Raw genomic sequence first — 27827 nt, 5'->3', positions numbered from 1 at the left:
GAGTTTTTCCCTAATGAGGGCAGGAAGAAATCTTTTTAAAATTTTCAGTACGTCAAATTGAGATACCAGGTTTGTCCCGTATCTGGTTTTATTCACATATTTTTCAAAATAGCCCCTTAAGCTTCCGTGCTTGCTACTGAATGGAGCTGGGTTGAATATTTCACATCTGAGCCCCTCTCGTATGGCGTCAGACCAATATTTATCCCGAAAGGCCCTCTCAAACTGTTCGTAGTACAGGCAACGTTCTGCCACGTCCATAGCCCACAGCAGAATGTCACCCTGTGTGTATCGAACAACAAATCTAATTTCCTGGGCTTCGGTCCAGGTACGAAGTAAAACATTTCGACATGCTCTGATAAAGACCACGGAGTTTGTTCTTTCCCCTTCAGAGGTAAATACCGGAAATTGTCAATGCCTAAGTAATGCTGACAAACATGCCACACTGTCACTGACAGGTGTGTTTGTTTTTGCTTGTGGCATAACGCATGGCAATTGCGCTTCCTCGACAGGTACAGTTGCCAGCAGGTGTTGCTGCATTCTGCAGCCTTTGCCGTTTTCCTTCGATGGGCTAGCCACGTATTGTGGGTAACCAGTGAAACTATCTAACTTCTCTAAAAGCTTGGGTTTGTTTTCTGTCAAATGTTGTATTGGAATGTCGGTAGTTTTACCAATACTGCCTCATAATCTCTCCTCTGCTGCCTTTAAACCTGAATCTATTTTAGCTATAAATTGACTTTCTTTCTCTTTTGCACCCTGACACTACCTTCTCAGCAAGGGTGCTGCCCTTATCAACCATCCCAGCTTCAGCTTTTTCAGTTATTTCCTTTATATCTGGACATATCCCATCTCTCTGTTTGTTGGCATGTTTTGACTCTAAACTGGTCTACTCTTAACTTTTGTTACTTCTGTAGGTAAGTTTTTGCACATATCTTGCAGCTCACTGACTGCGTTCGCCACATTTTTTTACCGATGCATCCACTTGGGATTGCGTCTCCTGAATTTTGGAATGTGCTTCGATGAGATTTTGTAACTCACCTCTTAATTGTTCCCATTTATAGTCTATCGACGATACTCTTTCTGTTAACGTATTTCTATTGTGGGTTATGTCAGTAATTATTTCCTGTTTTAGTTGTTTACTAGCTCTGTCAACTGCCCGGATAGTTCATCAGATAATTCAGTGCGTATAGTCTTGCTCACATCACTGAACTGTTGACTAATATTACTCTTGAAACTTTTAAAAGCCTGACTTTGCTGTGCAAACTGTTGTCCTATACCCTTAAGTTGTTGCGTTACACTTTCCTGAAATTCCTGTTGTTTTGTAAACTGTTGTGTTATTTGTGTGTGTCACTAGTAATTACATTGCTTTTATGAACTGTTCCCTGTTCTTGCGTTTGCAATGTCGTGAGCAAGCAAAGCAATTTTCACTGCTGTGTCCTTCAGTTTCACTATTTGAAAAAATGTTTCCAGTTGAGAACTGAGAAATTGTCTCATTGAGGGTCATAAAAGTGGCATCACGTTTAGTTATACTACTGGTGTCATCATTTATTGATAGTGAGATGCCAACCTCGCTGTTTTGGTTGCCATCGGCCAGTTCACGAGTTGGCGCATGACCTTCAACTGTTGCCGAGCTCAGATTTCCGACATTTTGGCATATTGCATTTTTTAATGAATTTTCAACAACGCCCATTTCCTTTGACACAGTTGTGAATAGTTTTTAACAAAATTATGAATAAAATTTTCTTTTTTTCATAAATGATATTTTGTCTCCATCGGTACTTTTCAATTAAAGTAGGTTTAGCTGCATATTCACTAATGAACTTGATTATTATCTGACAGTTTTATAGAATTTGAAAGACTTGTCTTTTGCTTTAATGATGACTTTGTACAAATTTTCGTCTTTTCTGTAGAAATGCACTGTCCATAAAGAATATTAATTGGAAGGAAACATATTATCTGCTGCCAGAGAGACGGGGCCAAGCGCGGCCGTATAAGCATACAGTGTGGCACCTTCCAACCTTTACTGCTGAAATCAGCATTCCCAGCTCATCTCTTTTGTAATCAGCGTTTAATTTTAGTTTGCTCCTTCAAGGTTTTTACGATTCCAAATCTCACCGACATATAACAAATACAACGAAAGTTTCAGTAGTTTCTTGTATCAATAATATGACTCCTTTATCTAAAAATTTTTACCTCATATTTCGCTCAGTGCCATCCTTCAAACAGTTGCCATTGAATATGTATGTTAAATGATGGTAATTGATTAATAATAATTGCTTGAAAAAATTGGAAAAATTGATTGGAGAGAATAGTTGAAAGAGATATGAAGGTAATTTATGAATCTGCACACAGTCCTGGGTGAACTTTAACCAATACCAATATGAACAGACCTCCAATATCAATACATTCAAAGTGAATATTCATAATTTGCATTATGTACGGGTTCACACTAATTCCACTGTGTTTAGTCACGATTGTGGCAATGTCGATGCAGGATCGCTCTTCCGGATATTACGTAAATTCTTCTTGTCTCCTCCGAACCTCTTGATGCAGGATCTCGGCAACAAGTGGAATGATGAACACATAGGAATGGACGTCTTAAGTGTGTGAATAAATTTTGATCTTCTAATAATTTTTCGTAACACTTTTAATTTACAGTTGAAATTCACATTTTTTACAATACTGGTATGAAGGAGCCAAGCATACATCTGTACACTACCACTTATCAAAACAAAAGGGTGAAGATAAAGGAATTAATAAACTGAAGAGCATATATCCTATTTTGTTTCCCACAGATATTTAACGGTGCATCAAAACCTTGCCCTTCCTACAAAATAGCTCATTAATTTACTTTTGGTGGTGTCTATGTAACCCGTTCAGTTTACATGTAGATTATATATAAGAATAGAAAATAACGAAAAAATAATATGATTCAATACATGAAAGGTAGCAAAATTGTAAACCTTGTTACTGATCAAACTCATGCCCCAGTGTCTCATCAACTAGTGATCCAGCAAATAAAATTGAAAGTATACTGGCTGCTACTAAATGTTTAGGTACTGCCTTGCAATGGTTCGACTCTCAAGAAGAAAGTGAACAGTATCAGATATCTGTTCTGAAAGAAAGTGTGTGACTTGGCTGCTTGAAAACTGGTAGGCTTGCTTAGACAGAGCAACATTATGGATACTTTTAAGCATTAATTACATATGTATGTACTGTACATGCAATAAGAATGTGTATTACATATTTCTTGTTTACTGGGCTGTCACTCATACATTCCCACCATAGTTGTCTTTGTAATGATGAGAGAGATTCATGTTATTACAAATATATGTAATTCATAGTGGTAAATAAAAGTATACAGATGGATTATTTGTATAAACTGGTTTTCCTAACACCCACGTACTCCAATTAGTTCAAATAATTAACTCTCTACCGTATACTGGATCTTTGCTATAGAAGGGCCAGCCGGGGTGGCCGAGCAGTTCTAGGCGCTACAGTCTAGAACCGCACGACCGCTAAGTTAAGACCTCAGAAGTTAAGTCCCATAGTGATCAGAGCCATCTGAACCATTTTTTTTTTCTATAGAAGGGCACTGATTTCATTTGCGTCATGAGCCAATAATCCTGAAAAAGTTGTATTTCTTTTTTATGTTTCTATCTATAGCATATTTTAGGCAAAATGTAGGTTTCAGTAATTTAACTGCTTATAAATTCTTTTGTGAGTTGTGTCATGTTTCTCTGAACGTCTCAAATTCACAAATACCAGGCTATTGTTGATTAGTGTTTACTGTGTTTCTTTGTTTTATGTTATTGATAACATGGCGCTACTTTGTTAGTGTCCAATCAATTTTTTTCCCGTTCTCCATATCATAACCATGCCACTGGCAAAAAAAAAAGTACTATTTAGAACGGTCAGAATTTAAATTAAATCCAGTTGTAACGTTATTCCACTCCCCCAAAGGTTTGTTCTAGCAGATATTACTATCTTATCGACTCTGACAATTGTGAGGTATTTTCTTAGGCAACTCAGTCATTCATTTGCAGACTAGCTTTAGTCGATACTATCATGGAGAAGAGACTTCGGGGATGGACAAGAAGACAAGTTATACATTACCAGGCAGAAATAACCGCCGATGGCTACTCCCGTACATCCTACTGACAACAAACTACGGCCAGTCGTAATATACTCAAACTGATTACTGTGGTACTTAATCCTAGATTACATTATATATGCGATCAAAAAGTCCAGAATCAGTACGCCAATCGGACAAAATCGCTGCGAGCGTTAAGGCAATTACCCCTAACGACGCATCACGTTCATAATACCCATTCGGTAACACACCGTGTACCGCTGCGTGAAGAAGTCTGCAACCGCTCGCCGCATATCCTCGGCCGATAGGAATCGTCGAGCCTTCAAAGCCTCTTTTAAAAGACCAGAGATGCGACTGTCGCACAGAGAGAGATCGGGACTTTAGGGCGTGTGATCGAGTATATCCCACTCGTGTTGGCAGACTTACTTCATTACGACATTCGTGACATGTAATCTCGAGTTATCGTGAAGCAGCGGCGTCCCTCGCTACAGTAATTCTCCTTTACTGCCCCACATACACATTCTTCAACCCGGTGTTTGTCCTTTGGCAGCCGAGAAAAGAATAACAGCACGTCGGTCCTGTTCGGATGCATTTGGCAATAACGTCGCCACAGTTCACGTTTCTACATTCACCATATGCGTGCCTGAAAGATACAAACGCCACACTAGTCCTCTGCCTACACATCACTGCTCACATACCCGCACCAGGGCCACACTGTGCCGCATATACGCTGCAGCGACGCCCTCAAATGATAACTTTTCGTTCACCCCTCACGCGTTAGAAGAAAAACACATACTTTGAAACAATCTACTGACCCTCTTCTCATACTGCTAAGCTGCTGTTAATCTCTAATACTTAAAACAAATCGCTTCAACTTGACGTAGCCCAATATTAGCTGTATGGGTGCTGTCAAAAACGTGATATATCAGATAGAAATATTAGATTTAGGCAGAATTTGTATGCCTCAGTCCAACAATTCAGATAAAGTGTAGAAGGAGTGGTTAATAAGACAAGGTCTGCAGTGAAGCACGAACGTTTTATTTTATATAAGCAACACAGCTGACTGATAGTACATACTTAAGGTTATTTTTCAACACGGCCTTCATATCAGTTTAGGCACATATTGCTTTGTGGTTTGAGTTTGAACACTGGAAATCATCTTCTCCTCCTAAAATGTAAACTTTCATCACCAGAATTGTCACAATTAATCAAATATTCCTGGCTATTATGCCACTTCAAAACCCAACAATTCGTCCCCATCTGCAGAGGACACTTTCATCAGGGATAGTAGTTTTATCAAATGTCCAATTCACAACCTGGCTCGCTACTGACTACAGCAAAATTCCACTACTGCGAGCTTCCGCGCAGTGGCGTGACGTCACACGTTTCGAATACGCGAGAGCAACTGGCCGTTGTCAAGTGTTGTCGTCCACTGTTACTATCACTCCGTGGTGGGAGACTGCTACACATCTTCTTCAGCACCGGAATTCAAATTTCATTCAATTTAAACCCCTCCTCCTTCCTATTAAAATTCCTGGAATGCTTCACAATCTCCATTGCCTCTCTGTGTAGCCTTTCGTGGTACTCACTTGTGGCTGCCAGTACTCAAGTCCGGTCAAAATGAATGTGTCGGTCTCCCGGCTGTAAAGGATGTACGCAACAGCTGATCTGTCAGTCTCCCCTCTTCTGCAACTGCCCTTGTGCACTTAGAGTCGTCTTTTTGGCAGTTCTTTTTGTAGTACCCACGCGCACCTCCCCACAACTACGCGGAATCCTATAACTCCAGCTTTTTCCTGCTGTTGGCGAGTATCCTTGGCCGATTTTAGGTGATCTCGTATCTTCCGTGTGGGTGTGTAAATTATTGCAATATTCCACTTTCTCAACATTTTCCCTATGTGTTAAGTCACGTCCTCAATGAATGGCAGGAAAACTTTCGATTTCACTGGCATTGAGCATCACTATGATTTCTACGTGGTGGTCTTAACACTGTCTTCACCTCAGTGAACGAATAACAATTCTTGAGCAATGCGCTGGTAAGATGTTTCAATTCCACGTCAAGCAGCTCTGGTTCACAGATGTTCCTTGCTCTATCTGCAAATGTTTCTATTATGCCTCACTTTTCTTGTGCGTGGTGCTTTGAATCCTGGTGAGGTAACGGGTGTGTAGGTTTTCAGTAAACTGTGTTGCTCAAGCTACCATCTTATTTCTTGAAAACTAGTGCTTCAAGGAAATGTAATCTCCCGCCTGCCTACTCAGTCTTCAGATTGATTCCATTCAGATGTGTGTGAAAACAAACTACTTCCTCCCTGTCATGCCACAATACAAATGCATCATCCACATAACGAAACCAAATATTCGGATTCTTGTTCGCTGTTTCCAATGCCTGTTTCGCTGATTTAGTGCTGAAAAAGATGCATTTCCTCTTTCTGAAACCTCCACGAGTATAACATTTGCAAAGTCGCAAAACACTGTAGCCATCAGCTTCCTGGCAGAAATCTGCCAACATCTTTGGAGAGGAGGGGTATTTCAACTCCACTGAAGACTGGGTACTGATTTTTTTTTTTTTTTTTTTTTTTTTTTTTTTTTTTTTTTTTTTTTTTTTGGCAGGGGTGTGAGGGGTGTAGTGGTGGATCCATGTTTTGTCTTCCGTGACAACGCAGAGAAGAAGATTGTTCCCTTCCGCTGAGAACCATCACAAAATTTGCAGACCTGCCCCTGTGTCCTTGCATCAGTTGGTCAGATATCGTGGAACACATTGGTGAACAAACTCTCCAGTACAGCAGGATATCGTGAACAACGTGACGAATGCTTCTGAAAAACATTCCCAATTTTACTGTCATATGCCGTAATGTGATTCTCCTGTTGTCCCGAAGCAGCTCCTCTGTGCAAGCTGTGCTAAGATCATACGATGCCGTGCTGTTTAGGCCCCTTGCAGTTCTCCACACTGTTCCACGACATGCTGGTGTTCATTACAGTCTCACCGTAAACCGCTGCCACAGGCGGTGTTTACCTAAAACTAGTGCTGTAGGTCGTGGGTGGCTGAAAACTCTGCACGGTCGCTAATCGCATGTATCACAACTACCACACACTACTAATTTCTCTACAACACACGAAACTCAGGAATAGTTGCCTCTTAACCTTAGTTTATGATCACCTCTTGTACTTATATTGGACTCAGATTATATTTCTGAAGCTTATAGGAGCCACCTTCAAGTATATGAAAATTGTTCCTATCTCTAGTATTGTGCTTGTGAATTGCTATGTTCATCCTAAATTCATTCTTGCTATCAACTACAAATACTCACATCAAAAAAAGTTTTCCATTACCTCGATTCCGAGAGATCCGGAACTTGTACAGAAAATTGGAATGGAGATCGACAGGAACATCATTTCTGTTTTTTTTATTGCCCATGAAAACCATACATTGCATCTTCTACCACCATGCAGCGAGACTTCCGGGTGGTGGTCCAGACTACTGCACACATCGGTACCTCTAATACCCAGTAACACATCCTCTTGCATTGATGCATGCCTGTATTGGTTGTCGCATACTCTCCACAAGTTCATCACGGCACTGTTGGTCCAGATTGTCCCACTCCTCAATGGCGATTCGGCATAGTCCCTCAGAGTGGTTGGTGGATCACGTTGTCCATAAACAGCCCTCTTCAATCTATCCCAGGAACATTAGATAGGCTTCACGTCTGGAGAACATGCTGCCCACTAGTCGAGCGATGTCGTTATCCTGAAGGAAGTCATTCACAAGATCTGCACGATGGGGGGTGCGCGAATTATCATCCGTGAAGACGAATGCCTCGCCAATACGGTTACACTATCGCTTGGAGGATGGCACTCTTGTACCGTACAGCCATTACACAACCTTCCATGACCACCAGCAGCGTATGTCAGCCCCACATAATGCCACCCCAAAACAGCAGGGAACCTCCATGTTGCTGCACTCGCTGGACACTGTGTCTAAGGCATTCAGCCTGACCAGGTTGCCTCCAAACACGTCTCTGACGATTGTCTGGTTGAAGGCATATGCGACACTCATCAGTGATGAGAATGAGATGCCAATCCTGAGCAGTCCATTTGGCATGTTGTCGGGCCCATCTGTAATGCACTACATAGTGTTGTGGTTGCAAAGGTGGACCTCGCCATGGGCGGCGGGAGTGAAGTTGCCCATCATGCAGCCTATTGCACACAGTTTGAGTCTTAAAATGACATCTTGTGGCAGCATGAAAAGCATTATTCAACAAGGTGGCGTCGCTGTCGGGGTCCTCCGAGCCATAATCCATAGGTAGTGGCCATCCACTGCAATAGTAGCCCTTAGGTGACCTTAGCGAGGCATGTCGTCGACAGTTCCTGTCTGTCTGTATCTCCTCCATGTCCAAACAACATCGCTTTGGTTCACTCCGAGACACCTGGGCGCTTCTCTTGTTGAGAGCCCTTCCTGGCACAAAGTAACAATGCGGACATCGTGGTATTGACTGTCTAGGCACGGCTGAACTACAGACAACACGAGCCACATGCCTCCTGCTGGAATGACTGGAACTGATCGGATGTCGGACCCCGTCCATCTGATAGGCACTGCTCGTGCATGTTTGTTTACATCTTTGGGCACGTTTAGTGACATCTCTGAACAGTCAAAGGGACTGTGTCTGTGATACAATATCCACAGTCTACGTATCTTTTCAGGAGTTTTGGGAACCGGGTGGATGCAAAATTTTTTTGATGTGTGTAAAATAATTATGTAGTAGACGTTTTGGTATGTATGCATAAGTATCCCTAGGTCCTCGAACAAGGTTCTGTAATGTGTTTAGTTGTCAACTTTACGCTATATTCTTACTGCGCGTTTCTGTAGAATAAATAATTGTTCGACCCTAGCTGCATTACCACATAAGAATGTGCCATAATGGCGCAGTATTGAATGAAATTATGCAATGTGTACTACAAATCCCATTTATGGGTTAAAATGTCACAATTTGTGCTGAGAGGACGTAGTATGAGGGAGTTTATTGTGAGCAGTGTGGTCTGGAGACGTTTAGCTTTCACAAATAGGAATGATTCTTTCATGAAAAAATGTGTTTCACAAAGCAGCTGTTCAGTTTGAAGACTGATTTCTGCTGCTTTTTATTCTCGTCCACCTCATAAAAGCCTCTTCAGAACTTTTCACTTGAACCTCTTATTGTATTGAAGTCATGGTCTCTCTCTACAGGTCCCCCTCCCCCACCCCCTCCCCCCCTATCCATCTACTCACTTCCACTATGAAACTGATGATTCCTTGATGCCTCGGACTGTGTCCTATCAACCTGCCCCTTCTTTTAGTCAAGTTGGGAATAATTTTTCCCCCCCCAATTTGATTTAGTACCTTCTCATTACATACTTGATCTACCCATGTGGTCTTCAGCTTTCTTCTGTAGCACCTCATTTCAAAAGTTTGTTCTTGTTGCAACAGTTTCTTGTCCATGTTTTACTTCTGTACAAAGCTACACTCCACGCAAATACCTTCACGAAAGTGTCCGGACACTTGAATCTGTATCTAATGTTAATGAATCTCTTTTTTCAGGAACATTTTCCTTCCTATTGTGAGTATACATTTTATACCCTGTCTTATTTGACCATGATAAGTTATTCTGCTGCTCAAATAGCAAAGCAAAACTCATCTACTACTTTTACTGTCTCATCTCCTATTCTGATTCCCCCAACCTCATCTGATTTAATTTGATGACATGCCATTAGCTTTCCTTTTAAATTTTGTTGATATACATCTCTGTTAAGGCACTATCTACTTTGTCCAACTGCCCTTGCAATTATTCTGTGATCTCTGGCAGAATTACTGTGTCACTGGCAAGCCTTTAAGTCTTTATTTCTTCTCCCTGTACTTCAAATCCCTTTCGAAATTACTTCTCTGTTTCCTTTACTATTGAATAACATCAGTGATAGGCTACAACTGTCCATCTCACTCCTAGATTACTGATCGCCTTTCACATCCTTTGACTCTTGTAACTTTAGTCCGGTTTCTGTACAAGCTGTAAATAAATTTCGCTTCCCATATTTTACACGTGCTACCTTTGTGATGCTATATTTTTGAAAAACTGATGGCCAGCAAATCAGTCTTAAAGCTAGATGTTAAGGCCCTGAATAATGATTAAAATAAAACTCTATGAAGTTTGCACCAGGTGACTGCAAAAGATAAATGATCATTTTATTGTTCTCCTATTCTGCTTAGTTTATTATTTAAAATAATAGGCACATGTCAATAACATTCTCGGATACATGCCAAAAATCTGATTGCCGAGCCACTGTCGGCAACACTGGGAACTCGCAAACTCCATTCGCCGGTGCAAAACGTAACAACATTGCCCCGAGAGCAATTTAGAATATCTCGAGTCTCTTCGTAAACGCACGTATCCGTTACTAGTGCCATTAGTGAAAGAGGAAGGGCTCTTACGAGATTTGCGCCTCCGGGCCGTTCGCGTGCACCCGCCGGTGGCGTTTCACGTGACTCGACACCGCAAAGCACTTGCCGCATATGTCGCAGCTGTACGGCTTCTCACCCGTGTGCACCCTGCCGTGTGCATTGAGAGAGCTGAGGTAGCAAAACGTCGCTCCGCAAAGTTCGCAGCTATAAGGCCTCTCGCCGGAATGACTCTGCAAGTGTCTCTTCAGAGTGTTCAGCTCGGCAAACTGCCTCTCGCACAGATTGCAGCTGTAGGGCTTCTCGCCCGTATGCGTAAGTCTGTGCCTCTTGAGAGTCGCAGACCACATGAAGGTTTCGCCGCAGACGTCGCAGCCGTAAGGCCTCTCGTCCGTGTGCCTCCGCGTGTGCGCCTTCAGGCTGTTCGGTGTGGCGAAGGAGCTCCCGCAAATTTCGCAACTGTACTTTTTCTTTCCGGTGTGGAGTTGCCTGTGCGTTTTGAGTTTGTCCAAGAGAGAGAAGGACAACCCGCAAACGTCGCACCGGTACGGCGTCTCGCCCGTGTGCAGCCGCAGGTGCCTCTTCAGGCTGTCGGAGTGGCCGAAGGTCCTCCCGCAGATTTCGCAGCGGTGAGGCTTCTCGTCGGAGTGCGTAATTTTGTGGTTGTGCAGGTGAATCCACTGTACGAAAGCTCTGCCGCAAATTTCGCAGTCGTACGGCCTCTCCCCGGAGTGAGTCCGCGCGTGGATGTTCAGGCTCTGGGGCGTCGGGAAGGCCTTGCCGCACGTATCGCAGCTGTGAGGACGTTTTCGGGGCTTCCGTCCGTCGGGAGGCGGCTCGGATCTTCCGGAAGTCCGAAGAGCCCCCCGCAGCCCGTCCTCGTGAGCAGTCGCGTGTCCGAGCAGAGACTCCGCGTCGTCGAACACCTCCCCGCACACTCTGCAGATGTGGTCCGGAGGTGGCACACCCGGTACGTGGGTGAACACGTGGAGTACGAGGCTGTGCTTTAACGTGAAAGCTGAAGAGCACGAACTACATTCAAAGTTTTCCCCGACACTCTGTCTCGCTGCAGTATTACAGTTGCTGTGAGGTGCGCTCTCGTGCATCCGATACTGCGACAGTTCCCCGTCGGTACCGACTCGTCCCGCCAGGGCAGCAATTGCTGTTTCTGTTGACACAGTGGCGAAGAACCCAAATCTGTGGAGCATAATGTGAATGTATTAAACATACATTAAAATAAAATAAAAACAGTATTAAATCATATTGTACAACATGCACACTGAAATGTAACTGCCGTAGTCAGGTTATGACGTATTACACGATCTCAGCATTTAATGAAGAACCTGATACCTCAGCATACTTGGTTCCTGTATCTTGCCACTTCAGGATTTTAGCAATAACACACTATTTTGAACAGACAATTAACACTTTTGGTTAATAATTTGAGTATATCATTTTAATCTGACTTCGAACCTCAGTCCATGCATAATTTGCAATCTGTAATAATAATAATAATAATAATAATAATGTGATGGGATGATGGGCACTACATTGTTTTATGTCATGTGGAGGCTCTTAATAAATGTAAAACAGAGTAGAGATGACTGCATGCAGTGAATAGCTGCTGTATATCTGAAAGCATTTAACAAACCTTAAGACAAATAGGAAATTTCTAAAACCAAAACTGTATGTTATGTGAAACGATTAGATCTCAATTAATGTAACACATGTTGTTGAACCACTTGTCACATATTGTCCGATGAAAAATTGTTTATGTATAATAAATTTAATTTGTTTGCTATATTATGCAGTACTCATTTTTCATTATTTAGAGGGAGGTTTTTTATTTCATTTTAAATTTTTACACTGTGCCACTCTGCATACATTATCACTGCACTAATTTAGCAGTTATGTTGGTTGTAAAGTGCACAGGCTTAATATGAAAACGTCATTTGGGCAGACTATAGCCTTTAGGTTACTACAGACACACAAAACATTCATGAAAATTAATAACATGCTGCATAATTTGTGTATATGTTCAATTTTCTTGCGAGAGAGAGAGAGAGAGAGAGAGAGAGAGAGAGAGAGAGAGAGAATAAAGGTGTGTACAAATCAAGAACATCCCCGTCTGGAGATATAGCTACAGTTATAACTTCACTGTTCTACACAGTATTCTGAAACAGAGGAAAGAAAGGAGATTATGGTTTAAAGGTTTGTCAATGGTTATCTCATTAGAGACAGAATACAAATTCAAACTGAAGTGGGATGGGAAAGGAAATCAGCAGAGTCCTTTTGAAAGGAACCATGCCAACCAACATTCTGCTTTATTGACTTAAGGAATCCGTTGAGGATCTAAATGTGGATGGCCAGGGAGGAATTGCAAATGCCCAGATGCCAAATGCACTGTCATCCTTGTCAGGTACAGAATACCAAGATCTTAACACCTGATTCCAGACATGCGACACCACAATCTCACCACTGGACCAGATGGTGAGTGTGTTGCAATTTCTACAGAGGATAACTTGTCCAGTTGTTAAAAGTGTTCTATCAACCTCACCAATCTTTCGACACCTTGGACCGGAAATTTTTTTTACAAATTCTGAAAGTAGCAGAGGTACAATACTGTAAACTAAAGATTATCTACGACTTGTACAGAAATCAGACTGCACCTACACGAGTCGAAAAATGTGCGAGGGAAGCAGAGGTTGAGAATGGAGTGAGACATGGTTGTACCCTCATCACAATGTTATTAAATCTGTACAGTGAGCTAGCAGTAAAGAAAATCAGAAGAATTTCGGAAAGGGAACAGAAGTTGAGGGAGAGAGTGTTAAAACTTTGAGGTTTGGAGATGACATTGTAATTCTGTCAGAGACAGCAGAGGACTTTGAAGAGCAGTTGAACGGCAAGGATACCGTATTCAAAAGATGTTTAATATATGATATTAAATAAAAGTAAAATCAGAATAGTGGAATGCAGGTGATGATTTGGAATTAAATTAGGAAATATGTGACTATAAAAGTAGTATATGAGTTTTGCTATTTGGACAGTAAAGTAACTGATGATGGCCAAAAGTATACAGAATATAAAACGCAGATTGGCAGCAGCAAGAAAATCATTTCTGAAAAAGAAATATATGTCAAACCTGAATATAAATTAAGTGTTAGAAGTCTTTTATGGAGATATTTGTCAGTACAAGAAAACAAAGGTGCTACATAGTATAGTTGAATTATATCACATGATGCTAGGGGAATTAGATAAGGAAATAAGGTGCTGAAAGTAGTAGATAGGGTTTTACTATTAGGAAACAAAGATAACTTACAATGACAGAAGTAGAGAGGATAGGAATTTTAGACACGCAATAACAAGAAAAGCACTTCCAATTTTTTTAATAAAATAAAAGCACATAAGTTTTGAGTGTCTGATAGTCTTCATTTATTTAATTAATCCATTTTCAGCTTCCGTCACATTATAAATTATCATCATTGCAGAGAATGAAAAACATTTTTTTGTGTCTCTTGTCTTTACTATTATTCTTCCTCTGTCTATAGTTTAATTACTACTACAATTTTGATTAGTTTGTTCCACTTGGCAATGCCCAATGATTTCCAGAAGTCTACAAATGCTCTATAAATTTATTCTGTCGATCCTAGAGCTATCCTCAGTTATACTGCAAAGGCACGGGAGTCGATCTATCGTCCCTCTGCCTTGAGGAGTTTGCGGGCACTAAATGCCAAGGTTACCACGCCCTATGCCTTCTCAGAGGCCAAATTCACCTTCAGCTAAATTGGCTTCACTTATGTCCTTAAAGTGTCTGTGTATTATTTTTGTTAATATTTTCGAAGTGTGAACTAGGATGCTGAATGTGCTGTGATTTTCACACGTGGCTGCTCTGTTCTTTTTGGAATCGTTATCACAATACTTTAATTAAAGTGTTTTGGGACGATACCAGATTCGCAAAGGTTATTCCAGAACAATGGTCATTATTGAGGGACACGACAGGAATGATCGCTAAAAGCACAAAGGTCCAGTAGACACGAGCCCTAAAGTGCATACCTTAACAGTATGAGCAATTTTTTCATCTTCGATATTGTGAAAAAAATCTCATGTACCGCACGCTCTTTGCTTTCCATATTTTGAGAGGTGGTAGTATGGACCGAAACAAGACAAAAATGTTCAGTGAACATAGGGTTCTAAAATGAACACCTTAAGAGCTATGAGTACCTTTTTTGAATAGTAGAGATGTGCTTTAAAGTAGTAAAGATGAACAAGCACTCACAGCTCTTAAGATACCCATATTAGAGTACAGTGTTTACTAGACCTTTTTGCTTTGAATGATCATTCCTGTCACATCCCAGAATATTCACCATTCCTCCTGGAACAGCCACTATGCCACTGACAGGCTTATATAAGTTGCCTTGATTCTGCATCTAAGGCTTTAAGTATTCCACTGACAAACAAAAGTCAGCAAATGTCTGAACTTTGGCTTTGGAAGCGACCGGTTTGGTGCACAAATGAGGCTTCCTTATTATCTTTTGCAACCAGTACTGAGTCTGGCTAGACTTCTGTGGTGGTTCCACATCAAACTGCTTCAGAAGGATCCTCTCAGGTATTTGAGGTTTTCACTGGATTCAGGGCTCAGTCACATAGTGCAACAACATTGGTTCCTTTGTTCTATTTACACAAACTGCAATGACTGACATGCAATAAAGTGATATGAGAGAGTTTTTATTGAGAAACTACAGAACGGTGTTTAGCATTATTTACAATACTGTCTGTACCAAAAGTACTGAATTGATCTACGGAAGCATTTTGTCTGAAATGGAACCTTGAATGATACTTCAACTGAAGTACACTATAATGAAGTATGTCAATCTTTAAAAATAATAGCTACACAAAAAGTAAGTTTTTGTACAATATTATGTTCTTTGTGAAGTGAAGATATTTTACACAGAATCTTTAACCAGCTTACTGAAAAATATCAGTTGCAAATGTTCTTCTCGTTTGGATGAAATTTGTGTGAAAATATCCAAAATTTACATATTAACCACAGTTTAGAACGGCAGTTGCGATCTTTAACAGTGTTGACATTAGACGTCAGGTCTATGGACAGTGTATCATCCGATAACTGAGATTATATCAAGTAAAATTCACACGCGGCACTACAGGAATATTCCTTATTAATGGTATCAGATTGGTTTGTGTCTCTGATCTGAAAATATAGGACCTGCAGTATTAAATTTTCTCGACAAAAGATAAAAGGTGTTGTGCTCGAGGGTTAAAAGCTTACACGCTCTAATTCATATCAACATTTTCGACTCGGGCACCAATGAGATAATCGACTCAGAGGAATCTTCACTGGATACAACTTTGTGGAATCATTTGATCTGTTCAACTGCTACGAATCGCCGACAAGTCAGTTATACACTGAGGTCACAAAAGTAATGGGATAGAGATGTGGACATATACAGATTGCTGTACACACGGTATAGAAGGGCAGTGCATTGGCAGAGCTATCATCTGTACACGTGTGATTTATGAGAAAAGGTTTCCCACGTGATTAATGTCACACAGTGGGAATTAACAGACACTGAACACGGAATGGTAATTAGAGCCAGATGTACAGGATATTCCATTTCAGAAATGATTAGGGAATTCAATATTCCCAGATCGAAAATGTCAAGAGTGTGTCAAATTTCACGCTTTTCCTCTCACCGTGTACAATACAGTAACCGACAGTCTTCACTTAACGACTGAGAGCGGCGGAGACTGCATAGGGTTGTCAGTGTTAAAGACGAGCGACACTGCACGAAACGATTGCAAGAAACCAACGTGGCACACGAGAAACATATCCGTTAGGGCAGTGCAGCGAAGTACAGCGCGAGATGACCGATACGAGTGCCTTTGCCGACAGCATAACATTGCCCGTAATGCCTCTCCCGGGCTCGTAATCGTATCGGTCGGACCCTAGACTACTGAAAACCCACGGCCCGGTCAGAGGAGTCCCAATTTCAGCCGGTCAGATCTGACGGCAAGGTCGGAGTGCGGTGCAGACCCCACGAAAGCAGGCAGTCGAGCTCCCGACGAGGCACCGGGCGAGCCGGTCGTGGCTCCACTACGGTGTGGGCCGACCGAACAGACCGCCGACCGGAAACGGTTAGGATCGGCTACTCGGAGACCGTCTGCTGCCGTTCGTGGACTTCACGTTCACAAACGACGTCGAAATTTTTTAAGAATGACAATGCACCGTGTCACCGCACCACATCTGTTCCCAATCGGTTTGAAGAATAATCTGGACAATTCGAGCAAACGAGCTGGCTACCCAGATTGCCCGATGTGAATCCCGTGAAAAGTTTACGGGGCATAATTGGAAGGTCAGTTTGCACACAGAATCTTGCACCGGCCGTACTTTCGTAATTACGGATGGCTGCAGAGGCACCACAGCTGCGTATTCCTGCAGGGGACTCCTGACAACCTGTCGAGTCCGTGCCGTGTTGAGCTGCCGCACTGTCCCAGCAAACGAACGTCGAACACAGTATTAGCAGGTACCCCACGACTTTTGTCACCTCGGTGTACGTATGTGGAAAAAATGTAACTAAAACCAGTGCAGGCGGTTGACACACGTGCTCTGATATATACTCTACTATGGACAACTGACAGAGCCCATAAAAGTAACAACTGGAGTCCGGCAGGGTTGCATTTTGTCACCAACACTTTTTCTACTCATTCTAGACTCTGTTATGAGAACAGTCACAGCAGGCAGGAGACGAGGAATCCAGTGGGCGATCCACGAACGTCTGGAGGATTTGGATTTTGCAGACGACATAGTTTTATTAGCTCCAAGGCTGACTGATATGCAAGCTAAATTAAGCTTGCTGAAAGAATAGGCAGAGACTGCTGGCCTCAAGATAAATACAGACAAAACAAAGGAAATGAGAGTAAATTCAGGTAACATGGAGATGTCCCTGTTAATAGGTGAGCAGCGAGTGGAGACTGTCAACTCATTCCTGTATCTGGGTAGTATAGTGGCGGAAGATGGCGGAGCTGGAGATGACGTGAAAAACCGCATTAAAAAGGCAAATGCTGCCTTCATACAATTGTATCCAATATGGAAAAATAGAAATATCACATACAAAACAAAAATCCGTATTTTTAATACAAACGTGAAGGCTGTCCTTCTGTACGCCAGTGAAAGCTGGAAAATGGATAAAAAGATAACAACCCAGTTACAAAGCTTCATAAATAGATGTCTTCGAAGCATCATGAATATCTGGTGGCCAGAAAAAATATGTAATGAGGAGCTCTGGCGAATAACAAACCAGATACCTATAGAAGACCAGATATGAGGGAGAAAGTGGGGCTGGTTGGGGCACACCTTGGGAAAACCAGATGGAGCCATCGAGAAAAAAGCATTGGAATAGAATCCCCAGGGAACAAGGAAGAGAGGAAGACCAAGGGGCTCATGGAAGAGGACAGTGGAAAGGGAAGCTAAAATAGTTGGCAAGACCTGGGCAGAATTGAGGCAAATGGCCAAAGACAGACATGGATGGCGAGTTCTCCTGGATGCCCTATGTCCCCATAGGGGCCAAAGGAATTAAGTCAAGTAAGTCATGCACAACTGCCACACTGTATCATCTGTGAAGGACCTCAGACTGGCACGAACATTGTCTGGTTAGCTGTTTATATATTCTGAACAGTACTGTGGTGAGTGCCCCCACATTTGGAATGATACAAAGAGTTCTGTTTGCCACGAAAATCTTCAATGCAGTCACACCAGTGTTTAGATATTCTGCACGCCTGTACTTTGTCTTCTAGGTGACAGAATGGATCTGTATCTAAAGCTGTGTCCAAACTGAAGTGTGCAACAAATTTCAGGCTATGTTTCTGTCAACCACTGCAAACTCGTGTCGGCCCGATGTTTTTGGCCAGATTCTGCACCTTGCCACTGCACGGCACTAGCATTCGCATGTGCCTAGGTCACCTGTAGTTTGTATGCTTTTGCACTTGTTTACACAGTCCATCAATACGATACTGAAAGGTAGCGGACAAGGCCACACTGTTTGGAATTGCTGTTGTCGCACGAAGCAGAGAAGTGCTTGTGGAATGTCGGGAATTCCAGCTATAAGAATGTAAACAGATGACAGGAGTCTTTGGAAAGAACTGCTGTGGTATTTAGGGTCAGCAACAGCTGTACCGGGAAGTAGATCAGGTCGCTAATCGTTCGTGGCTTCAAAACCACTGCTCCACATACTGCAGGTATTATTTCAGACGTTGCTTACTTTGAAATGTGAAACAAATATGCATATCTCTGGCTTGAAACTGCAGCTGCCAAAATATGAAGAGTAACACCGTAATTGCTTTCCTGAAATTTGTGTCTTCTTTGTACCATACAATACTATCACAAAAGCCATAATTTGAAATTCAAAGGATGATATCCTAGTGAATTTACATAAGGCTGCGTCATCCTCCACACTCGTCCCATTGCAAGTTATTCTCATCACTTCTTCTGCAGTACATTTTTGTCCACCAATGACTGTTACGCATTTCTCTTAATGTGTTTTAAGTTTTTGATACCGACAGTGCAGCACAACATATCAATACAGTTTTCTCATTATTAGACACAGGATAGCAGCTGATCCAGATACACTACGGGAAAGTAAGACGTGTGGACAGAAACCTTAATGAGAGATAATATTTGAAACTACATTAAAAAGGAAACATTTACAACAAAAACGTTTCCTGTCAGGATGCAATTTACGCGCGCGCACACACACACACACACACACACTATTTTTTCTCATGGAAACTATGTCAATCCTTACAAAGACCTTCTTCAGTCTCCAGAAAATATACACTTAATAATTCTAGAAAAAGATTTGCCTTACTGACTCCTTTTAACAATCGGCAACATATCACTTCAAAGTATTAAAAGTCTATTACCAAACTATTTAAACTTACCGTGTTCTGTCAAAATATATCTCTGCCGCCCCTGGTTCCTGGAACATTAGGAGAGACAATTACGTGTTGGTTGATTGGTCAGCACAGAATGTACTTACTAGCAATACACCTCTGTCTGTTACAGACAGTGTGTCAACAACATATTAAAACTGATAAAAATATGTTCTTACATTTATATTCAGTCAGTGCTACCATCTCGTCCCATTCTTTTCTCCAAAAATTTCACTGTAGACATTTAATGGTCATCTAAAGCTTTCATATAACAATCATTCTGAAATCAGTGGCTCCCATTTAGTTTCATGAAAACTACAACATACACAGAAGGCATAACAACACCAACACAGCAAGATTTCAGCTATATACCATCACTTTTCCACACAGTCAACCACAGTCCATTATAAACCTTTGCCGACAGTGAAGCAGATTAATTGGGCTTTATATCTGAAGGACAGTCGTGCACAATGCACTTACTCACGTCCTTGCACATCGCGAACCACGTTGTCATAACAACTGTTGTATCTCATGAACAATTCAAGATATCCAAATGAAGTCATTTGCAAATGATAGCACACAATAATGCACATATGTTACATGATAAATTCTGGAAACATTTTATTCACCAAGTCATGGAAGTAACTCATCTGCACCAATGGTATCAGCAGCTCAGGAAGCATTCAGACATCCATAGCACTGTAGGAAAATGCAAGTGGTGCCTGTATAAATGTCCACAACACTTGGGGAACGGCATAGTAGGATGTGAAATGGTTAACAGTCAAAAACTGTCGTGGGGCCTGTCATATTCTACATCTACATACTTTATCTACATCTATATACATATTCTGCAAGCCACTGAATAGTGCATGGCAAAAGATGCCTCAGCGTTACAGATAGCCGTACCATAGGTGCAACCACAAAAATGGTTCAAATGGCTCTGAGCACTATGGGACTTAACTTCTGAGGTCATCAGTCCCCTAGAACTTAGAACTACTTAAACCTAACTAACCTAAGGACATCACACACATTCAGCCCGCAGGATTCGTACCTGCGACCGCAGCGGTCACGCGGTTCCAGACTGTAGCGCCTAGAGCCACAAGGCCACTCCGAACAGCGTGCAACCACAACAGTTGAGAGGCCAGACAAACGTGTGGTTCCTGAAGAGGGGCAGCAGCCTTTTCAGTAGTTGCAGGGGCAACAGTCTGGATGACTGACTGATCTGGCCTTGTAACACTAACCAAAACGGCCTTGCTGTGCTGGTACTGCGAACGGCTGAAAGCAAGGGGAAACTACAGCCATAATTTTTCCCGAGGGCATGCAGCTTTACTGTATGGTTTAATGATGATGACGTCCTCTTGGGTAAAATATTCTGGAGGTAAAATAGTCCCCCATTCGGATCTCTGGGTGGGGACTGCTCAGGAGGACGTCGTTATCAGGAGAAAGAAAACTGGCGTTCTATGGATCGGAGTGTGGAATGTCAGATCCCTTAATCGAGCAGGTAGGTTAGAAAATTTAAAAATGGAAACGGATAGGTTAAAATTAGATATAGTGGGAATTAGTGAAGTTCGCTGGCAGGAGGAACAAGACTTTTGGTCAGGCAAATACAGGGTTATAAATACAAAATCAAAAAGCGGTAATGCAGGGGTAGGTTTAATAATGAATAAAAAGCTAGCTACTACGAACAGCACAGTGAACATATTATTGTGGCCAAGATAGACACGAAGCCCACGCCTACTACAGTAGTACAAGTTTATATGCCAACTAGCTCTGCAGATGACAAAGAAATTGGAGAAATCTATGATGAAATAAAAGAAATTATTCAGATAGTGAAGGGAGATGAAAATTTAATAGCCATGGATGACTGGAATTCGGTAGTTGGAAAAGGGAGAGAAGGTAACGTAGTAGGTGAATATGGATTGGGGTTAAGAAATGAAAGAGGAAGCCGCCTGGTAGAATTTTGCACAGAGCATAACTTAATCATAGCTCAGACCTCACGAGATCGTGGATCCGAGTTATCGACAACCACTGTGCAAGCTGGTGGTGGTGCTGTGGTGTCACCGCCAGACACCACACTTGCTAGGTGGTAGCCTTTAAATCGGCCGCGGTCCGTTAGTATACGTCGGACCCGCGTGTCGCCACTATCAGTGATTGCAGACCGAACACCGCCACATGGCAGGTCTAGAGAGACTTCCTAGCACTCGCCCCAGTTGTACAGCCGACTTTGCTAGTGATGGTTCACTGACTACATACGCTCTCATTTGCAGAGACGACAGTTTAGCATAGCCTTCAGCTACGTCATTTGCTACGACCTAGCAAGGCGCCATATTCAGTTACTATTGATATTGATGTTGTGAATCATGTACCTTCAAGAGCGACGTTCATCATTAATGGATTAAAGTTAAGTATTAAACTAATAACATCCGCTTTCTGAATTCTAATTCCTAGTCATGTTCCAGACCTCACGTCAGTATAGTTCTTCCCTCCTCACGCCAGCCTGCGTGAGCTAAAATGCGTGCATTTCGGCCTCCAATAGTAACACGGTGTTGGTTCTTCTGTCAACCCAACACCTTCAATGGTGAAGTAATTGTGGGGTGAGTATATAGTTGGTTATAGTGACCAGAAAGTAAGTTGTAGGTTTGGCATCCATGGGGCATTGGGAAATGCAGTGTTCAATAGTGGCAAAGTTAGGGATGTTAGTGTACAGGGAGGTGACAATGGTAGTGTAGAGCAGGGTTCCTTGTGGCAGAGGAACAGGAACTGTGGAGAGTCAGTGGAGTAAACGGTTGGTGTCTTTTATATAGGAGGTTGGGTTTCAGGTAATAGGCTGAATGTTTATGCCTACAAGGGCAGAGATTCTCTTAAAAGGGGTGTCCTGGGTGGTCGAGTTAATGGACCTTCGGAAGCACGCACAAGGTAGGAGAGTGGGGAGGATTAGGGACCAGGAGAGAGAGAGAGACTTGGGAGAGGTCCTGGGCGCTATGGATTTGAGGAGAAACTGGAGATCCTGTCTGGAATAGGCTCACTGTGGCAGGATTTGTAGCTGGACGGATCTGACAGCTGGTGGAGCCCTTCTGCCAGGCAATCGCTGCAGTTCAAAAGCCTGCAGCCGTTGCAGCCTTTGTCAGCAGGTAGGACTACAAGGTCCGGATCAATTTTGGATTGCAGTTCTTTCTGAGGATGTAAGGTCAGCTTTCACAATGAGGGATTTGGCAAATGATGGTGAGACGAGGTTTTAGGTTAAGAAAGTGGGGAATGTTAAGAGGGGGTGATTCGGGGACAGAGGGAGCGGATCCTGGTCAGATGGAGGAGTGAACTGAGTCAAGTAGGATTCGACACTGGTCTTTGGTAGAGTCCGATTGTTAAGATTGGTGACGAAAAAGTGTTTCCACTGTACGGACTGGGAGAAGGAGAGAATGACTTTAACAAGTCCTGCATGACTGATATTGGGAGGGGGCAAAAGGTGAGGCCTTTGGAAAGGACAGATACTTCTGTGGGACTGAGGGTTTTGGAGGGAAGGTTTGTGACTGTGTTTCAGGTTCGTTTAGATTCTGGCTTCTGTATAGTGGCGAGAGGGAGTTTCTGACGGTGTGGTAAATGTAGTATGTCTGCGAGGCAGGGTTTTTCCAGCTATGAGGGGGTGTGGGGGAAGTTTGGAGATTGTTGCAGAGGTGGCAGATAGTGGTAATTTGAGGCAGGAGTAGGAAGTCAACAGGCTGGAGAGTTTTTTTAAGGTGGCATTGTGCATGCTGCTTTATTTCCTGGAGGGCAAGACTTTCAGTGGGAGAGATGGGATACAGAAATTTGGGATTGCAGAGCAAGTGAATTTAATGGATGGAGAGGAGGTCTTGCAAAGAGGTTTGAGCCCGATTTTGCTGGACAAGGTTGGTGACGGCTAATGACTGCCGGAATCTGAATGGACAGGGGTTATTGTTGGAAGGAGGGGTTGCTACCAAAGGCAGGTAATTTGATGCTAAGGACATTTGGGAAGATTCCATGAGCCAGGCAACAATGCAGGAACAGTACGTAGGATTGGGTTCTGGCTAGAGATACGGAAACATTTGTGTGCAGATGGAAGGAGCAGAGTAGGATAAAAATGCGTAGAAATGCTTAAATCATGTAAAATATATATATATATATATATATATATATATATATATATATATATATATATATATATATATATATATTTCATCTCAGATTTTCCATGACACATATACATGGGCCATCTAGAGGACTTTTTTTTTAACCATCCACAACCCAAAATCTTCAAAACTTCATATTCAATGATGATGTCTTCACGATCTGGATCAAATGTAGGTACACCCTATCCAGATTACCCCAAAACCTATCCCCCTTCGCTTTACTTGGTCTTTCTCAAACCTACAAGCCACATTCCGCAATGTCGACACCTACCTCATACAGTCCAGTGACTTAGAGCCGCTACATCTGTAGTGAGGAATAATCCATCTTCAAATGTAGTGAGGATCTCACCGAGGCCTTCCCGGACCAAAATTATCCTCCCAACCTTGTACAGTAACACATCTCCCATGCCTCATCTCTCCAGTTACCCACCACCTCCCAAAGTCCGGCCAGCCACAAAGGAGCTCTCCTCTCACAACTCAGTGCGACCCGAATAAGACTCTCCGCCAGAGTTTCAAGTACCTCCTGTCGTGCCCATTATACTTCCCATCACACCCACAGTGGTATTCTGCCACCCACCAAATCTACACAATATCTTCGTAAATCCCTACTCCCAACCCCCTACCTCATAGCTCATATTCCTGTAACAGCCTTAGATGCAAAACTCTCTCATACATCCTCCCACCACCGCACCTATTCCACTCTGGTCACAAGCACCTCCATAAAAGGAAGGGCTACCTGAGAAACCAGTTGTGCAATCTACAAGCTAAGCTGCAACCACTGAGCTGCATTCTACATGCGCACAACAACTGACAAACTGTCTGCCAGCACAAAAGACCGACAAACTGTGGTCGGCAGACAGCTGGACCACCCAGTTGCTGAGCACACTACTTCACAGCCTTGCTATCGACACCATTTTTCTGAACTGTAAGTAACAGCCTACGGAATATCAGACCAGCTGTGTGGCTGGATTGAAGAGTTTTTAGCAAACAGAACACAGCATGTTGTTATCAATGGAGAGATGTCTACAGACGTTAAAGTAACCTCTGGCGTGCCACAGGGGAGTGTTACGGGACCATTGCTTTTCACAATATATGTAAATGACCTAGTAGATAGTGTCGGAAGTTCCGTGCGGCTTTTCGCGGATGATGCTGTAGTATGCAGAGAAGTTGCAGCATTAGAAAATTATAGCAAAATGCAGGAAGATCTGCAGCGGATAGGCACTTGGTGCAGGGAGTGGCAACTGAACCTTAACATAGACAAATGTAATGTATTATGAGTACATAGAAAGAAGGATCCTTTATTATACGATTATATGATAGCGGAACAAACACTGGTAGCAGTTACTTCTGTAAAATATCTGGGAGTATGCGTGCAGAACAATTTGAAGTGGAATGATCGTATAAAATTAATTGTCGGTAAGGTGGGTACCAGGTTGAGATTCATTGGGAGAGTCCTTAGAAAATGTAGTCCATCAACAAAGGAGGTGGCTTACAAAACACTCGTTCGACCTATACTCGAGTATTGCCCCTCAGTGTGGGATCCGTACCAGATCGGGTTGACGGAGGAGATACAGATGATCCAAAGAAGAGCGGCGCGTTTCGTCACAGGGTTATTTGGTAACCGTGATAGCATTACGGAGCTGTTTAGCAAACTCAAGTGGCAGACTCTGCAGGAGAGGCGCTCTGCATCGCGGTGTAGCTCGCTCGCCAGGTTTCGAGAGGGTGCGTTTCCAGATGAGGTATCGAATATATTGCTTCCCCCTACTTATACCTCTCGAGGAGATCACGAATGTAAAATTAGAGAGATTCGAGCGTGCACGGAGGCTTTCAGACAGTCGTTCTTCCCGCGAACCGTACGCGGCTGGAACAGAAAAGGGAGGTAATGACAGTGGCAAGTAAAGTGTCCTCCGCCACACACCGTTGGGTGGCTTGCGGAGTATAAATGTAGATGTAGATGTAGATGAACTGCACGTGTAGGAGCTCTCCCTGCAACATCTCCTACGTTCCAGTAACCCACGTTGGCCTTAACCTCATTTAGACCTTGTCCGTCCCTGCTCGCTCTCTAGCACTACACTGTCCTCTATTTCACCGATGCACCCACAGTTTCTTCCTCCCTCATCTACTTCTCTCCCTTTCTGCTCGACCCCCTCACCTGCCGTCCTTCTGACAGCACCTAGTTGCCCTTCCCTCTCCCTGTACGTTCCCGCAAGCAGAACTTCACTGTCCCCATCCCTACTCTGCTACCCCCAGTCCCCACCCAGCCTCCTCCTCAGCCCCACCACCCAGATTGCTTCTACCGTCATGCACAGTCTGGCATCGGTGGCCAGAATCTGTAGTCCTGTGTCTGACCTACGTTTGCGCCAGTGTGCGTGAGTTGTCTATTTTACAAGGAGGCCTTTTGGCCAGAAGCTCACGTGTTTAGCAGTCTTTTTGTTACACCTATCTGTGACTCGACATGTCCATTATATGGTGAGTAGCAATGTATTCTTTTCATAATACTGTCATTATCCTGTTCTGGTTCTCGCATTGTTTAATGTTTTAACAAAGCTCTGTAAATTGGTATTGTTACATTGTGTAATGACACATTCCGACGCAGAGACATACAATACCTTAAAGGCTGCACCAAAGATTAAATTGAGAGGCATTTAGACAATAATCTTTGTAATGTTCACATTGGATTCTCTTTTGTTTCATACTCCAAGAAGGAGCTAAGAGACACTTTCGATTGTTGCCTCGTGGAGGATGGACGTAATTTTTGGAGTGTGCAGAAAGGCAGCCGTATAGTCAGTAATTGCGGTTTGTGAGACGAGCACAGTGAGTCTTATTGTGTCGTGAATAAAAAATAGTGAGAAGTATCTGAGATTTACGAGAATTATTTAAAGTGATGTAGCACTGTATTCCTCAGTTTCCACCGCCTTCGTGAAGTGAACCGATGCCGACTCGGAAAGATACACACGGTCGACAAAGAGAAGAACACCGATGGCGACTAACGAATTAATACTGTGGCAGGAGGACTAATTCTACGTCTAAGGTGAGAACTCCGATTAAATCGACAATGACGTAGAATTCAAAATGTAACTAATCGGAATGCTAAATTATATTACAGGCATATTTCACGCAGCTCTGAATTTGTCCGCATTCAAGCCGGTCAACACAGTCCGTAAAAAAAAGCCTTTCAAAAATTCTAAAGTTACATTTCCATGTTCATAATTTTTCCTCTTTTCAAAAAATCAATAAATTTAATTTTTTTTATTTATTTCGCCACAATCTTTATTTATACCACGGCAGCTGTGCCTTCCCAGTCAGTTCTACACACACCTAGTTTGTTCCAGTACGAGTTGTAAATCAAGTTTGTACTGATCAGCATACAGTATTAGTTAATCAGCCATACAATTTGTGATGCATCTGAGAGCAACTGAAGTCTATACAAAATTGTATGTGTAAATGATGCTACTAGAAACAATAAAAAAAGATTGAGTGCAACTAGTTCTCATGTTATTAATTAACGTATACAATTCCCGGATCTAATCAATCTACACTCGAAGTTAAGCATATTAAAATCAATTAATTTCTGCATACTATCCCGCAAATTTTAGTTTGTTGGTGGTATTGGCTGGCTTGTTGGTGGAAACACACAAGTCTAAAACATAATTTTTGCTTGCGTGAAACAATGATTTTTATTAAGTACGACAATCAGATAGTAATGTGACAATACGGTAAATAAAAAGACAAGCAAAGCACTCACTATGTCTCCTTCAGAAGCCAGGGGGTCTCTCGAGGCCTCGTCGTCGGCAGGTAAACATGTCGGGACCTGTGAAGTGGAGAAACGTGTCAGTGTAAGTAGCTCTCTGCTGACAAAGCGACTGAGAATGTCTTGAACAGCTGGTCCTCCACAGCTTGCAATGAGAAATTGCCTTTCTGGTTCACTAGCTAATATTTTCCTACACAGTACTGGGGACAGTTTTTGGACCAACTTTCATAGACTAACAAAGTTTATTACTATCACATATATGTAGAAAGCATGCTAATTTTATTTCATGGAACAGAAACAAAAACACACTCACACTGCAAATACTTGAATAAAAACATCACATTTACAATTGAGCACAAACTACAAAACAAATAAACTTTCTAGATCTCAAAAACACCAAAAGTGGGCCAATAGACTAATTCAATATCTCCCGGAAGAAGACGGCCACAGACTGCATAATTCACCGTAGTTCTTGCC

General features: G+C 42.4%; 1 protein-coding gene across 1 annotated transcript in view; it reads right to left on the bottom strand.

Moving 5' to 3' along the window:
* Nucleotides 1–10346: 10346 nt before the first annotated feature.
* Nucleotides 10347–27827, bottom strand: part of LOC126108370 (zinc finger protein OZF-like) — a 36643-nt gene continuing 19162 nt past the window's right edge. Inside the window, exons 2-4 of the mRNA XM_049913584.1 lie at nt 27345–27410; nt 19464–19501; nt 10347–11705 (exon numbers count right to left, since the gene is read on the bottom strand). Coding sequence (XP_049769541.1) covers nt 10538–11705; nt 19464–19501; nt 27345–27410 — 1272 coding nt within the window. The 3' untranslated portion in view covers nt 10347–10537. The remainder of the gene's footprint in view (nt 11706–19463; nt 19502–27344; nt 27411–27827) is intronic.

This window comes from Schistocerca cancellata, chromosome 11 (genome assembly GCF_023864275.1).
Source record: "Schistocerca cancellata isolate TAMUIC-IGC-003103 chromosome 11, iqSchCanc2.1, whole genome shotgun sequence".
Taxonomy (NCBI): domain Eukaryota; kingdom Metazoa; phylum Arthropoda; class Insecta; order Orthoptera; family Acrididae; genus Schistocerca; species Schistocerca cancellata.
The sequence above is the reverse complement of the archived record's forward strand: the minus strand, read 5'-3'. Positions and strand labels throughout refer to the sequence as shown.